Source organism: Tachyglossus aculeatus, chromosome 10 (genome assembly GCF_015852505.1).
Source record: "Tachyglossus aculeatus isolate mTacAcu1 chromosome 10, mTacAcu1.pri, whole genome shotgun sequence".
NCBI lineage: Eukaryota > Metazoa > Chordata > Mammalia > Monotremata > Tachyglossidae > Tachyglossus > Tachyglossus aculeatus.
The window spans coordinates 55,424,656-55,440,310 of record NC_052075.1 but is presented as its reverse complement, the minus strand read 5'-3'; the positions used below and the strand labels follow the sequence as shown (position 1 = coordinate 55,440,310).

At 50.6% G+C, this 15,655-nt stretch overlaps 1 protein-coding gene across 4 annotated transcripts in view; it reads right to left on the bottom strand.

Annotated features, from left to right (window-relative positions):
• LIMA1 (LIM domain and actin binding 1) overlaps window positions 1-15,655 on the bottom strand; it is a 99,041-nt gene that overhangs the window by 27,249 nt on the left and 56,137 nt on the right. For all 4 annotated transcript variants that reach the window (XM_038752296.1, XM_038752299.1, XM_038752298.1 and 1 more), the window contains exon 4: window positions 14,125-14,463. In XM_038752296.1, coding sequence (XP_038608224.1) covers window positions 14,125-14,463 — 339 coding nt within the window. The remainder of the gene's footprint in view (window positions 1-14,124; window positions 14,464-15,655) is intronic.

Below are 15,655 nucleotides of genomic sequence, written 5' to 3'. Positions count from 1 at the left end.
GGCAAGTCACTTCACTTCTCTGCGGCTCAGTTCCCTCATCTGTAAAATGGGGATGAAGACTGTGAGCCCCCCTGTGGGACAACCTGATCGCCTTGTATTCCCCCCAGAGCTTAGAGCAGTGCTTTGCGCATAGTAAGCGCTTAACACCATCATTATTATTATTATTATTATTATAGTAAGCGCTTAACAATACCACAAGGAAGAAGAAGAAGAGTGAGGGGGAAGACCCGTCCAACCCTCCGAACCGAACGTCCCCCGCCCGAAGACACTCCCCTTTTGAAAGCTCCTACTCTGGGGTTGCTCTGCTGAACACTCTGCAACCCCCCAAACCACACCTGCCCCTTCTTCATCGAGGGGTCAAGTCTAAGAACCGGGCCAGGATCAATCAATCAATCAATCGTATTTATTGAGCGCTTACTGTGTGCAGAGCACTGTACTAAGCGCTTGGGAAGTCCAAGTTGGCAACATATAGAGACGGTCCCTACCCAACAGTGGGCTCACAGTCTAAAAGGGGGAGACAGAGAACAAAACCAAACATACTAACAAAATAAAATCAATAGAATAGATATGTACAAGTAAAATAAATCAATAAATAGAGTAATAAATCTGTACAAACATATATACATATATTTAGGTGCTGTGGGGAAGGGAAGGAGGTAAGATGGGGGGATGGAGGGGGGACGAGGGGGATGACTTGCTTTCTTCCTATCCAATGTGCTCCCTCCAGGTTCACTATGTGCCAAGCTCTGAGCTAATCATCATCATCATCAATTGTATTTATCATCATCATCATCATCACCATCAATCGTATTTATTGAGCGCTTACTGTGTGCAGAGCACTGTACTAAGCGCTTGGGAAGTCCAAGTTGGCAACATATAGAGACGGCCCCTACCCAACAGTGGGCTCACAGTCTAAAAGGGGGAGACAGAGAACAAAACCAAACATACTAACAAAATAAAATAAATAGAATAGATATGGACAAGTAAAATAAATAAATAAATAGAGTAATAAATATGTACAAACTTTTATACATATATACAGGTGCTGTGGGGAAGGGAAGGAGGTAAGATGGGGGGGATGGAGAGGGGGACGAGGGGGATGACTTGTTTTATTCCTATCCAATGTGCTCCCTCCAGGTTCACTTACTATGTGCCAAGCTCTGGGCTAATAACAATAATAACAATGGCATTTATTAAGTGCTTACTATGTGCAGAGCACTGTTCTAAGCGCTGGGGAATTTACAAGGTGACCAGGTTGTCCCACGTGGGGCTCACAGTCTTCATCCCCATTTTACAGATGAGGGAACTGAGGCCCAGAGAAGTTAAGTGACTTAACCAAAGTCACAGAGCTAATCAGAGCGGGTACCATCTTGGTATGGGACTGCAAGACCTAGTGGGTACAGCCCGGGCGTCAGAAGGACCTGGGTTCTAATCCTGACTCCACCACTTGTCTGCTGCGTGACCTTGGGCACATAATAATAATAATGATGGCATTTATTAAGCGCTTACTATGTGCAAAGCACTGTTCTAAGCGCTGGGGAGGTTACAGGGTAATCAAGGTTGTCCCACGTGGGGCTCACAGTCTTAATCCCCATTTTACAGATGAGGGAACTGAGGCACAGAGAAGTGAGGTGACTGGAGCCGGGATTAGTGGTGGAGCCTGGGCCTCAATGACCTCACCGGTAAAATGGGGATTGAGACTGCGAGTCCCACTGTGTCCAACCTGATTATCTTGCATCTACCCCATCTAGCCCAGTGCTTAGAGAAGCAGCGTGGCTCAGTGGAAAAGAGCCCGGGCTTTGGAGTCAGAGGTCATGGGTTCAAATCCCGGCTCCACCCATTGTCAGCTGTGTGACTTTGGGCAAGTCACTTCACTGGGCCTCAGTGACCTCATCTGTAAAATGGGGATTAAGACTGTGAGCCCCACATGGGGCATACTGATCACCTTGTAACCTCCCCAGCGCTTCGAACAGTGCTCTGCACATAGTAAGCGCTTAATAAATGCCATCATCATCATTATTATTATTACTAGAGCAGTGCCCAGCACATAGTAAGCGCCTAAATACTAGAAGACGAACAAAAAAGACAAACACACAAAAACAGGGCTGAAGAGTGGAGAAGTGACTTCATTCATTCGTATTTACTGAGCGCTTACTGTGTGCAAAGCACTGAACTAAGCACCTGGGAGAGACTTGCCCAAGGTAACACAGTAGGCAAGCGGCAGAGCTGGAATTAGAACCCGAATCCCTTTGAATCCCAGGCCTGAGCCCAAGTCCACGCCAAGCCAAGCTTGTTTGAGTTTGGGAATTCAAACAAGGTAGCGCTCAGCCCCGGCCGCTCTCTCTTTCACTTCCCAAGTGTCTAATCCACTAGGAGAGGGGAAGTGAAAAATATATACTTTCTTTTTTTAATGGGAAGACGCTGAAAAGCTTTCAGGAATTTCCTATGCCGTGGCCTCTCCCCACCCCTCACATCCTCTTTCCCGTCAGGTGACGGGCCACTCTCGTTCCTTCGGGCATCCCTCCCGTCCTCAGAGGGTCCGGCTCAGGGTCTGGGATGGTCCCTCTTCTCCGCCCCGTGATCGTGGAAAAAAACACACATGTCTCGGAATGAGGCTTGGTGAGAGGATGGGGGGATCTAAAGAGGGGGTGGTTGGTCCCCCATTTCCCCTCTGCGGAGCTTGGGATGGTGGCAGTGCCAGGGCAGGGATATGGAAGGAGACACTAATGTTCACCCCCTAATCTTTTTTTTTTACGGTATTTGATAAGCGCTTACTGTGTGCCAGGCACTGTACTAAGTGCTGAAGTAGATACAAGCTAATCAGGTTGGACACAGTCCCTGTCCCGCATAAGGCTCATAGTCATCATTATCATCAATCGTATTTATTGAGCGCTTACTGTGTGCAGAGCACTGTACTAAGTGCTTGGGAAGTCCAAGTTGGCAACATATAGAGACAGTCCCCACCCAGCAGTGGGCTCACAGTCTAAAAGGGGGAGACAGAGAACAAAACCACACATACTAACAAAATAAAATAAATAGAACAGATATGTACAAGTAAAATAACTGAGGCCCAGAGGAGTGAAGTGACTCGCTCAGGGTCACACGGCCAACAAGTGGCCGAGCCAGATTGAGAACCCAGGTCAATCAATCAATCAATCGTATTTATTGAGCGCTTACTATGTGCAGAGCACTGTACTAAGCGCTTGGGAAGTACAAATTGGCATCACATAGAGACAGTCCCTACCCAACAGTGGGCTCACAGTCTAAAAGGGGGAGACAGAGAACAGAACCAAACATACCAACAAAATAAAATAAGTAGGATAGAAATGTACAAGTAAAATAAATAAATAAATAAATAAACAGAGTAATAAATATGTACAACCATATATACATATATACAGGTGCTGTGGGGAAGGGAAGGAGGTAAGACGGGGGGATGGAGAGGGGGACGAGGGGGAGAGGAAAGAAGGGGCTCAGTCTGGGAAGGCCTCCTGGAGGAGGTGAGCTCTCAGCAGGGCCTTGAAGGGAGGAAGAGAGCTAGCTTGGCGGATGGGCAGAGGGATTGGGGGCATTCCAGGCCCGGGGGAGGACGGGGGGCCGGGGGTCGATGGCGGGACAGGCGAGAGCGAGGTACAGTGAGGAGATTAGTGGTGGAGGAGCGGAGGGTGCGGGCTGGGCAGTAGAAGGAGAGAAGGGAGGTGAGGTAGGAGGGGGCGAGGTGATGGACAGCCTTGAAGCCCAGGGTGAGGAGTTTCTGCCTGATGCGCAGATTGATCGGTAGCCATTGGAGGTTTTTGAGGAGGGGAGTGATATGTCCAGAGCGTTTCTGGACAAAGATAATCCGGGCAGCAGCATGAAGTATGGATTGAAGTGGAGAGAGACACGAGGATGGGAGATCAGAGAGAAGGCTAGTGCAGTAGTCCAGACGGGATAGGATGAGAGCTTGAACTAGCAGGGTAGCGGTCCTTCCAACTCCCGGGCCCAGACTGTATCCGTTAGGCCATGCTACTTCTCAGCCCTGGGATCTTGGGAAAACCAATTGCTTGGAAGGAGGCTTGGTGGAGAGGACAGAGGATCTGAAAAGGGGGGTGACCGGTCCTCGCCCCCCGATCCCAAGGGAAGCCTGGGAAGGCGGTAGTGATGGGGCGAGGGTAAGGAAGGGGTGTGCGGAGGGGACACGATTCTTCATCCTTGGCACGACTGGCAAGAATCCAACACGATTCTTGGCCCATTGTGCAGAACACTGTACTGAACGCTTGGGAGGGGGCAACCCAGCAATATCACAGGCACATTCCCTGCCAACCGCAAGCTTACAGTCCAGAGGGGAAAGCAGGCGTTAATAGAAATAAATAAATTAGAGATACGGACGTAAGTGGCGTGGGGCTGGGAGCGGGGCATGAAGAAAGGGAGCAAGTCGGGGCGACGCAGAAGGGAGCGGTGGGGGGGAAGGAAAGGAGGGTGCAGTCAGGGAAGGCCTCATGGAGGAGACGGGCCTTCAATACGGTTTTGAAGTGGGGAGAGTCACTGCCTGTCAGATGGTTTTTACTCTATTTATTTGTACATATCTATTCTATTTATTTTATTTTGTTAGTATGTTTGGTTTTGTTCTCTGTCTCCCCCTTTTAGACTGTGAGCCCACTGTTGGGTAGGGACTGTCTCTATATGTTGCCAATTTGTACTTCCCAAGCACTTAGTACAGTGCTCTGCACACAGTAAGCGCTCAATAAATACGATTGATGATGATGATTTGGCGTGGCTCGGTGGAAAGAGCCCGGGGCTTTGGAGTCAGAGGTCATGGGTTCAAATCCCGGCTCCGCCAATTGTCAGCTGCGTGACTTTTACTACTCTGGGCCTCAGTTCCCTCATCTGTAAAATGGGGATTAAGACTGTGAGCCTCCCGTGGGACAACCTGAGCACCTTGTAACCTCCCCAGTGCTCAGAACAGTGCTTTGCACATAGTAAGCGCTTAATAAATGCTATCATTACTACTATCCTCTAGTCACCGAAGAAGCGGCGTGGCCTAGAGGAAAGAGTCCGAACCTACGAGTCAGAGGACTTGGGTTCTAATCTCAGTTCTGCCCATGTGACCTTGGGCAAATCACTTCTCTTTCCCTCAGTTCTCCTTTCCTCCCTCCTTCGACTGGGACAGAGACTGTGTCAAACCTAATTCACTTACGAGAAGCGGCACAGCCTAGTGGATAGAGCCCGGGCCTGGAAGTTGGAAGGTCATGGGTTCTAATCCCGGCTCTGCTACATGTCTGCTGTGTGACCTTGGGCAAGTCATTTCACTTCTCTGTGCCCCAGTTACCTCATCTGTAAAAAGGGAATTGAGACTGTGAGTCCCCTATGAGACCTGATTTACTTGTATCCACCCCAGGGCTTAGTACAGTGCTTGGCACATAGTAAGTGCTTAACAAATATCACAATTATTATTATTATTACCACCCCAGTGCTTAGAACAGTATTTCGACACATAGTAAGGGCTTAACAGATACCATAAAAAAAAAAGGGTGAATTCTCTGAGGGTCAGGTGGGAGAGATGGAATGGCCGGCTAATTGAGAGGGGAGGAAATCCTTCTTTATACGGTGTGCAGCTGCCGTAGGAAATTCAATGCTGCAGGAAGTCAATCAAAATAGCTCTGGGTGGCGGGCATTTGGGGCCCCGTGAGCTGGTGTTCCCAACCTGGGAGAACAAGCTAGAGAAGCAGTGTGGCTTAGTGGAACCAACACGGGCTTGGGAGTCAGAGGTCCTGGGTTCTAATCCCGGCTCCGCCACTTGTCAGCTGTGTGACTTTGGGCAAGTTCCTTCACTTCTCTGGGCCTCAGTTCCCTCGTCTGTAAAATGGGGACTAAGATTGTGAGCTCCACGTGGGACAACCTGATCACCTTGTATCTATCCCAGTGCTCAGAACAGTGCTCGGCACATAGTAAGCACTTAACAAATATCATCATTATTATTATTATTAATAAGGGCAGTGGCCCCGTTGGTTCTGGCTGGCTGGGCACGGGAAGTGCGACACTCTTGCCCACGCTTGGGCCCTTCAGCGTGGCTCAGTGGAAAAGAGCCCGGGCTTTGGAGTCAGAGGTCATGGGTTCAAATCCCGCCTCCGCCAATTGTCAGCTGTGTGACTTTGGGCAAGTCACTTCACTTCTCTGGGCCTCAGTTACCTCATCTGTCAAATGGGGATGAAGACTGTGGGCCCCCCGTGGGACAATCTGATCACCTTGTAACCTCCCTAGCGCTTAGAACAGTGCTTTGCACAGAGTAAGCGCTTAATAAATGCCATTATTATTATTATTATTATTCCTGGGCCTGTCCACCCTCCTAATCGTCGGGAGCGTCCCAAGGTGGCCCAATTTTGGGAGAGGTGTGCCGGAAGCAGTCCTCTGGCCTGCTGACCAGCCCCACTTCAGTCCACAGAAACCCGCTCTCCAGGGTCGGCGGTGGCCAGGGCCTCCTCTTAGCCAGGTCCAGTGGTCTCTTCCTCTCCCCCTCGTCCCCCCTCCATCTCCCGTCTTACCTCCTTCCCTTCCCAACAGCACCTGTATATATGTATATATTTTTGTACATATTTATTACTCCATTTATTTATTTATTTTACATGTACATATCTATTCTATTTATTTTATTTTGTTAGTATGTTTGGTTTCGTTCTCTGTCTCCCTCTTCTAGACTGTGAGCCCACTGTTGGGTAGGGACTGTCTCTATATGTTGCCAACTTGTACTTCCCAAGCGCATAGTACAGTGCTCTGCACACAGTAAGCGCTCAATAAATACGATTGATTGATCTTACCTATCCGCCCCATTACTCCTTTTTCCCCTGATCACCTTTCATGCTCCCTCCTCCTCCAGCTCTGCCGAGTGGCCTGGGGCAGGTCCCTACTCTCCCCCTGCTTCAAAACCTTACTGAAGGTCCACCTCCTCCAAGAAGCCTTCCCTAAGCCCTCCTTTCCTCTTTTCTCACTCCCTTCTGCGTCACCCTGACTTGCTCCCTTTATTCAAATCCCAGCTCTGCCACTTGTCAGCGGGGTGACTTTGGGCAAGTCACTTCACTTCTCTGGGCCTCAGTTCCCTCATCTGGAAAATGGGGATTAAAACTGTGAGCCCCCCGTGGGACAACCTGATCACCTGGGAACCTCCCCAGCGCTTAGAACAGTGCTTTGCACATAGTAAGCGCTTAACAAATGCCATCATTATTACTACTATTATTCACCCTGACTCCCGGCCCCACAGCACTTATGATGTACCCATCTACAATTTGTTTATTTATATGAATGTGCGTCTCCCTCTCTAGACTGTAAGCTCATTGCGGGCTGGGAATGTGTCTGTTTATTGTTCTAGCATACTTTCCCAAGCGCTTAGTACAGTGCTCCGCAAGCCTGGCTCAGTGGAAAGAGCCCGGGCTTTGGAGTCAGAGGCCAGGGGTTCAAATCCCGGCTCCACCAACTGTCAGCTGTGTGACTTTGGGCAAGTCACTTCACTTCTCTGGGCCTCAGTTCCCTCATATGTAAAATGGGGATTAAAACTGTGAGCAACCAGTGGGACAACCTGATTACCTTGTAACCTCCCCAGCGCTTAGAACAGTGCTTTGCACATAGTAAGCACTTAATGTTATTATTATTACTGTAATAAGTGCTCAATAAATTCACTTGAACGAATGAATAAATACGACAATGAATGAACCGTCTGAGCCTCAGTTGCCTCATCTATACAATGGAGATGAGAAAATGACTCCCAGCCTGCATCCCTTCGTTTGGGAGCCCCGAGTGGGACACGGACGATGTCTGATGCGAACATCACGCTTAAGACTCAAATTCTTACCCTCCCTCCTTCCTTCACGGCACCCCGCTAGCCTTCCCATCTCTCGATGGCATCACCAACCGCCTCGGCCCCAAAGCCCACGACCTTGGCATCAATCCATTAGTCAATCAATGGTATTTATTGAGCGCTTAACCTACTCAATCTACCTCATCAATCTTGTCGCCGACCTCTCGCCCACATCCTGCCTCTGGCCTGGCACTCCCTCCTTCCTCAAATCCGACAGACAATGACTCTCCCCCTCTTCAAAGCCTTACCGAAGGCCCATCTCCTCCAAGAGGCCTTCCCAGACTGAGCCCCCTCCTTCCTCTCCCCCTTCCCATCCCCCCGCCTCACCTCCTTCCCCTCCCCACTGCACCTGTATTTATGTTTGTGCGTATTTATTACTCTATTGATTTAATTTGTACATATTTATTCTATTTATTTTATTTTGTTAATATGTTTTGTTGTCTGTCTCCCCCTTCTAGACTGTGAGCCTGCTGCTGGGTAGGGACCGTCTCTATATCAATCAATCAATCAATCGTATTTATTGAGCGCTTATTGTATGCACAGCACTGTACTAAGCGCTTGGGAAGTACAAGTTGGCAACATATAGAGACAGTCTCTACCCAACAGTGGGCTCACAGTCGAAAAGGGGGAGACAGAGAACAAAACCAAACATACTAACAAAATAAAATAAATAGAATAGATATGTACAAGTAAAATAGAGTAATAAATATGTACAAACATACATACATATATATGCCTCTATATGTTGCCAACTTGTACTTCCCAAGCGCTTAGTAGAGTGCTCTGCACACAGTAAGCGCTCAATAAATACGACTGAATGAATGAATGACTTGTTCGCACTTTGGTCCATATCCGTCATTTATTTTTATTTATATTAACGTCTGTCTCTCCCGCTAGACTGTAAGATCACTGTAGACAGGGAACATGTCTACCAACTCTGTTATACTGGACTCTCCCAAGTGCTTAGTACAGTGCTCTGCACACAGGAAGTGCTCAATAAATACAATCAATTGATTACCTTGTGCAGAGCACCGAACTAGGCATTGGGAACTGACCCCCTGCCCCTATTTAATTCTTGCCAACAAGCTACGGCCTCATTTGGCCGCTTCTTTCTGCCAACTTCTCAGATCCAACACCCCAGTTCAAGCTCTTTATGGTTAAGACGACCGTGTCAGCCTCCTCGCTGGTCTCCCGGCCTCCAGCCTCTCCCCACTCTGGGCTACGCATAGTAGAGCGAGCCCGGGCTTGGGAGTCAGGTCACGGGTTCTAATCCCGACAGCACCGCTAGTCTGCTGTCTGCAAGTCACTTCATTTCTCTGTTCCTCGGTCACTTCCTCTGTAAAACGGGGATTGAAACTGTGTGCTCCATAGGGGCCAGGGACTGCGTCCAACCCGATTTGACTGTATCCACCCCAGCGCTCAATACAGTGCCCGGCACATAGTAAGCGCTTAACAAATAGCATACTTATTATTATGCTACGAGTCGCTGCCTGGATCGCCTCCCCCTTAACGTGTCGTTCGACAAACATCTAAGTGAAGTCGCTAAGGCCTCGCCTCCCTCCGCGTCATGCGGAAAATCTTTCCCACCAGTTCATTCATTCATTCATTCAATCGTATTTATTGAGCACTTACTGTGTGCAGAGCACTGTACTAAGCGCTTGGGAAGTACAAGTTGGCACCATCTAGAGACGGTCCCTACCCAACAGTGGGCTCACAGTCTAGAAGGGGGAGACAGAGAACAAAACATATTAACAAAATAAAAATAAATAGAATAAATACGTACAGGTAAAATAAACAAACAAGTAAAATAAATAAACCAGTTGTTTGCATCCTGTAGGCAGTGGGCAGGGCTTGGATTCCCAAGGCATGAGGAATAACTATGTGGCCTAATAATAATAATAATGATGATGGCATTTATTAAGCGCTTACTATGTGCAAAGCACTGTTCTAAGCGCCTAATGGAGAGAGAGTCCGAGCCTGGGCGTCAGGGAACCTTAGTTCTAACCCTGACTCTGTTACTCGCCTCCCAGGTGACAGCGAGCAAGTCACTTCGTTTCTCTGGGCCTCAGTTTCCTCATCTGTAAAACGGGGATAATAACGTATCTCCTACGTTATTCCTACGTTATCTCCTACGTTATTAACGTCCTACGTTAAAACAGGAAGCAGCGTGGCCCAGTGGAAAGAGCCCGGGCTTTGGAGTCAGAGGTCATGGGTTCAAATTCCGGCTCTGCCACTTGTCGGCTGGGTGACTTCACTTCACTTCTCTGCGCCTCAGTTCCCTCATCTGGAAAATGGGGATGAAGACTGTGAGCCCCCCGTGGGACAACCTGATCACCTTGTATCCTCCCCAGCGCTTAGAACAGTGTTTTGCACATAGTAAGCACTTAATAAATACCATTATTATTATTATTGTTATTATTACTTCAACTGTGAGTCCCATGTGGTACGGGGGACTACGTCTGACCTGATTTTCTTGGATCTGTACCAGCACTTTGAACAGGGCTTGGCACGGAATAAGCGTTTAAACACCAGTTATTAATATTACCTTGAGGGAGAGGGGGGCAAAGAGGAGGGGGTTAAGATGGGGCTTCAGGCACGGAATCCCCTCAGGGAATTTGCGGTGGTGCCTCCCTCCGCTTTCTCCCTGCGGGAAGTTGGAACGGATTCCCGGTTTTCTGAGATCAGCCCTTATCTCTGCCTCCGAGCTCTCCCGGGCCCGGGTGGATCAAGCCTGCGCCCAGTCCCGTGGACACGTCCGCCGCTTCGTGGGCCAACTGAAGGACGGCTCTGCTCTTGGGGCCCATACGGGGTCAATGCTTGCCGAGAAATGGCCTCAGTTTATCTAACACTGCCCGCAGGCTCTCGCTGGTTGACTCGTCCTCTGTTTCTTGTCATATCTATTTATTTTATTTTGTCAGCGTGTTTGGTTTTGTTCTCTGTCTCCCCCTTTTAGACCGTGAGCCCACTGTTGGGTAGGGACTGTCTCTAGATGTTGCCAACTTGGACTTCCCAAGCGCTTAGTACAGTGCTCTGCACACAGTAAGCGCTCAATAAATACAATTGATTGATTGATTGATTGATTCCCCCAAACAGGAAGTCTTTTAGAGAGGTGAAGAGCAAACTCTTCTCTGCCATTAGAGTGGGAGCGAGATGAAGCTTCCTTTGCTAGTCTCCCCGGATGCCCCGTCCTCAAACACCTCCCCCGGTGCCACCCTCACGAGCCAGCGTCCCTCTCGGATTGCTCTGTCAATCAATCAATCAATCAATCGTATTTATTGAGTGCTTACTGTGTGCAGAGCACTGTACTAAGCGCTTGGGAAGTACAAGTTGCCCACCGCTGGATGCCTGGGAAGACGAATGACCTTTGTCGGCGAGTTAGTCATTTTGATCTGGATCCCGTCACACTCTCTGTTTGCCGTTTGTCTCTGGAGTGACCGTTTGGACCAGATTTCTTCCCCGAACAGGCCGCCAGGAGGTAATAATAATAATAATGGCATTTATTAAGCACTTACTATGTGAAAAGCACTGTTCCAAGCGCTGGGGAGGTTACAAGGAGATCAGGTTGTCCCATGGGGGGCTCACAGTCTTAATCCCCATTTTACAGATGAGGGAACTGAGGCACAGAAGTTAAGTGACTTGCCCAAAGTCACACAGCTGACAATTGGCAGAGCCAGCATTCGAACCCATGCCCCCTGACTCCAAAGCCCGTGCTCTTTCCACTGAGCCACGCTGCTTCTCCAGCAACCGAAGCCACTGTATCATACTCTCCCACGTGCTTAGTACGGTGCTGTGCACACAGTGAGCGCTCAGTAAATACGACTGACTGAATCTGGCTGAGATGTGGGAAACTCGGGGAGTCTTGCGGGGGTACGCAAACGGGGAGGACCCTCCCGCATCGCTGAACCCGCCTTGTATATGCCGGTCTGACCTCAGTCGGCCCCTCCAAGCCCCTTCCCAGGGGCTGCAAGCAGGAAGCTCACAATGCTCCTTTGACAGTCCGACAGAGGCCTTCCTCCCCACTCCCCGTCATTTCAGACTTCTAACATTTTTCTCCTTGCTCTCCAAATTCCTCTCCTCCTCCCTCCCGCCCCGCCCCCTTGGATCCAGGCTGGAGCGAAGAGGAGCGGACTCAGCCCGGAGGAACCGTGGGTTTCTGAATGAACCAGGCACGGCCCGGGCAGCACTTTTCAGTGGGCTGAAGCGGGCCGGGGTGGGGGCGGCCTGAGGCCACGTGGCAGCCCCGGATACCAGTTGGATTCGACACGGAGGAGGGATGCGCCAATGTCCCTCCTGGGTGCGTTCCAAACTTCCCAGAAAGTTGACCGGATCCCCCCCCAAAACCTCTCCCGAGACTTCCTTTAGCCGGGCTCTGTAGGTCCCTGGCCGCCCTCCCACCCCACATCAGTCCTCAATCCATCAGTGGCATTTCCTCCTGGAAAGCGCTCCGGGAATTTAACTCCACCCCCACTTCCCTCTGGTTCGAATTCTCATCAGGGGCAGAAATAAGGGATTTCCACCGCCCCTGCGGCAGTTGATGGGGGGCAGAGATCCAGGCCAGGTGCCTCAGCTGCGGACGACCACCCCGAGATGTCATCGGGGACTGAAAATTAAGAGCTCTGCTTCCACGCCCTCCCGAGATCTTTCATTTGGGCCCTGCAAACGTTCGCGCCACCCGGCCCGTACGAGACAAAGTCGGTTTATATAGGAAACTTTGAGAGGACTGGAAAACACGCGCAAACCGAGACGCAAACCCAGAGGAAAACCCCTCAGGCAGTGAGGCGGCCCCAGGACCGCGTGTTCCGAGTCGCTGGCATATGTGCAACTCATTTTCTAGTCAAGTAATTCCCCTCGGGGACCCGTCTGCAGTCCACATGTGAGATCGGGATCGAGTTTCCTGAGCAGTTGCGGGGAAGAGGCAGGCTTGGGGAGGCCTCGGGGGCAAGTCAGGACTGGTGGAAGCCACAGCTAGACTTCCCGGGAAGGGAGAGGGTTTGGGTGGACGGGAGACATTTTGGGGGAGCCCAGGTGGGGAGGTTAGCAGCCACGCAGAGCCCCCTCACAGCTAAGAGTAATCGGTCGGTCGTATTGATTGAGCACTATTGTGTGCACAGCACTGTACTAAACACTTGGAAGACGACGATACAACAGAACAGATACATTCCCTGCCCACTGTGAGTTTACAGTCTCTCTCTGGGGGAGGGGATGGCTCGGGTCCGGAAAGGGAAGATAATGGGGAAGGCTGGTCTGGCACGCCATGACCCCGGGACGGATTTCCAGCCACTGGGCTACTACTGACAGGCACCTTCGCCCAAACTATCCCTTCTGGCTCCTTCCCACATTTAGCAGCCCTGGACCAAGCCAGGTTGGATAGCGCCAATCCCAGCCCCAACTGGAGGATTCTCCCCCGGCGGGAGAGCGATTCAAGCCGTGATCATCCCCTTTCACATCCGACAGACCGGCACGCTCTCTCCGTCTTCAAAGCCCTACCAAAATCACATCTAATCATCACCTTCCCACCCTCATCTCCATCCCTCCTGCATCTTCTCAGCACTTGGGTCCAACCACTCTGGTCAAGTCGGACAATGGTATTGACTGAGCGCTGAGAGCAGAGCTCTTTACTAAGCGCTTGGGAGGGCACGATACGATGGAGTATGTAGAAATGATCCCTGTCCTCAAGGACCCTGCAGTCTGGTGGGGGAGACAATCAACCAATCAACTGTATTTACTGAATGCTTACTTTGTGTAGAGCATTGGGCTGAGAGCTTGGGAGAGTACCCTGTAACAACATAACAGAGTTGGTAGACACATTCCCTGTCCACAGCAAGCTTACAGTTTGGAGGGGGAGACAGTTATTAAAAATCAATTAGAAGTGGCACTTTTGACCCCTTCTAGACTGTGAGCCCGTGGTTGGGTTGGGACCGTCTCTATGTGTTGCCAACTTGTACTTCCCAAGAGCTTAGTATGGTGCTCTGCACACAGTAGGTGCTAAATAAATATGATTGAATGAATGACTGAACCCAATCGGCGCTTAGAATAGTTCTTGGCACATGTTAAGCGCTTAATAAATACCATTATCATTGTCATTATTATTATCCCCATCCCCCCAGCATTTATCAAATCAATAGTATTTCTGTCACACCCTACTCTGTTGCTTCACTGTCTCTGATTTACTTTAATGCCCACCTCCAGATGGTAAGCTCCTAGAGGGCAGGGATCATGTCGACTACCGTGCTCTGTAAGAACCAGTGACTCGCAGGGAGGGGGCGATGGGCCCCGTCAGGCCGGTTTGTCCTTACCTTGGGCTGTACTGCCACTTCTCCCATCTCAAACATCATCTTGAGGCGGTTCAGGGGGACGCTGTACTTCTCTATCTTGCCCGCGGCATCGGGGCCCTCGCTGGCGTCGACCCTGGTGCCCTCCGGCCTGGGTTCCCTCAGGCAGCTTATTTCCATGTCGGCCCTTCCTGGGGGGCGGTGCTCGGCCTCCTCGGGCCCGGGGGGCTGGACGGCGGGGGCGGCTTTGGGCGGCTCGGGCTCCGTCCCGGGGGCGGCCGGGGGGCTCCGCTCCGGCTTCTCCCACCTCTGCTTCAGCGCACTCAGCGTCCCCTTCCTGCAGAACGGGCGGCTCTCTGGACTCTGGGACAGGGGGAAGCAGAGGAGAGAGCTGGTCATGACCTGCCCGGGGCACGTCGAGACGGGGGGAGGGATGGGAATGGAACAACCCAACGGGAGAAGCGGAGGAGAGCCCCAAGGGGACAGTCTGTGGAGAAAGAACAGAGGGGAGAGAGTGAAGAGAACAGAGGGGAGAGCGCAAAGAGAACAGAGGGGGAAGAACGTGAAGAGAACATAGGGGAGAGCGCGAAGAGAACAGAGGGGAGAGAGTGAAGAGAACAGAGGGGAGAGAGCGAAGAGAACAGAGGGGAGAGAGCAAAGAGAACAGAGGGGAGAGAGCAAAGAGAACAGAGGGGAGAGAGCGAAGAGAACAGAGGGGAGAGAGCGAAGAGAACAGAGGGGAGAGAGCAAAGAGAACAGAGGGGAGAGCGCGAAGAGAACAGAGGGGAGAGCGCAAAGAGAACAGAGGCGAGACAGCGAAGAGAACAGAAGGGAGAGAGCGAAGAGAACAGAAGGGAGAGAGCAAAGAGAACAGAAGGGAGAGAGCAAAGAGAACAGAAGGGAGAGAGCAAAGAGAACAGAGGGGAGAGAGCAAAGAGAAGACAGGGAAGAGAGCAAAGAGAACAGAAGGGAGAGAGCAAAGAGAACAGAAGGGAGAGAGCAAAGAGAACAGAAGGGAGAGAGCAAAGAGAACAGAAGGGAGAGAGCAAAGAGAACAGAGGGGAGAGAGCAAAGAGAAGAGAGGGAAGAGAGCAAAGAGAACAGAAGGGAGAGAGCAAAGAGAACAGAAGGGAGAGAGCAAAGAGAACAGAGGGGAGAGAGCAAAGAGAACAGAGGGAAGAGAGCAAAGAGAACAGGGGGGAGAGCAAAGAGAACGGGGAGAGAGCAGAGAGAACAGAGGGGAGAGAGCAAAGAGAACAGAGGGGAGATAGCAAAGAGAACAGAGGGGAGAGAGCGAAGAGAACAGAGGGGAGAGAGCGAAGAGAACAGAGGGGAGAGAGCAAAGAGAACAGAGGGGAGAGAGCAAAGAGAAGAGGGGGAGAGAGCAAAGAGAAGAGGGGGAGAGAGCAAAGAGAACAGAGGGTAGAGAACAAAGAGAACAGAGGGGAGAGAACAAAGAGAACAGAGGGGAGAGAGTAAAGAGAACAGAGGGGACAGAATGAAGAGAACAGAGGGGAGAGAGCAAAGAGAACAGAGGGGAGAGAGCAAAGAGAAC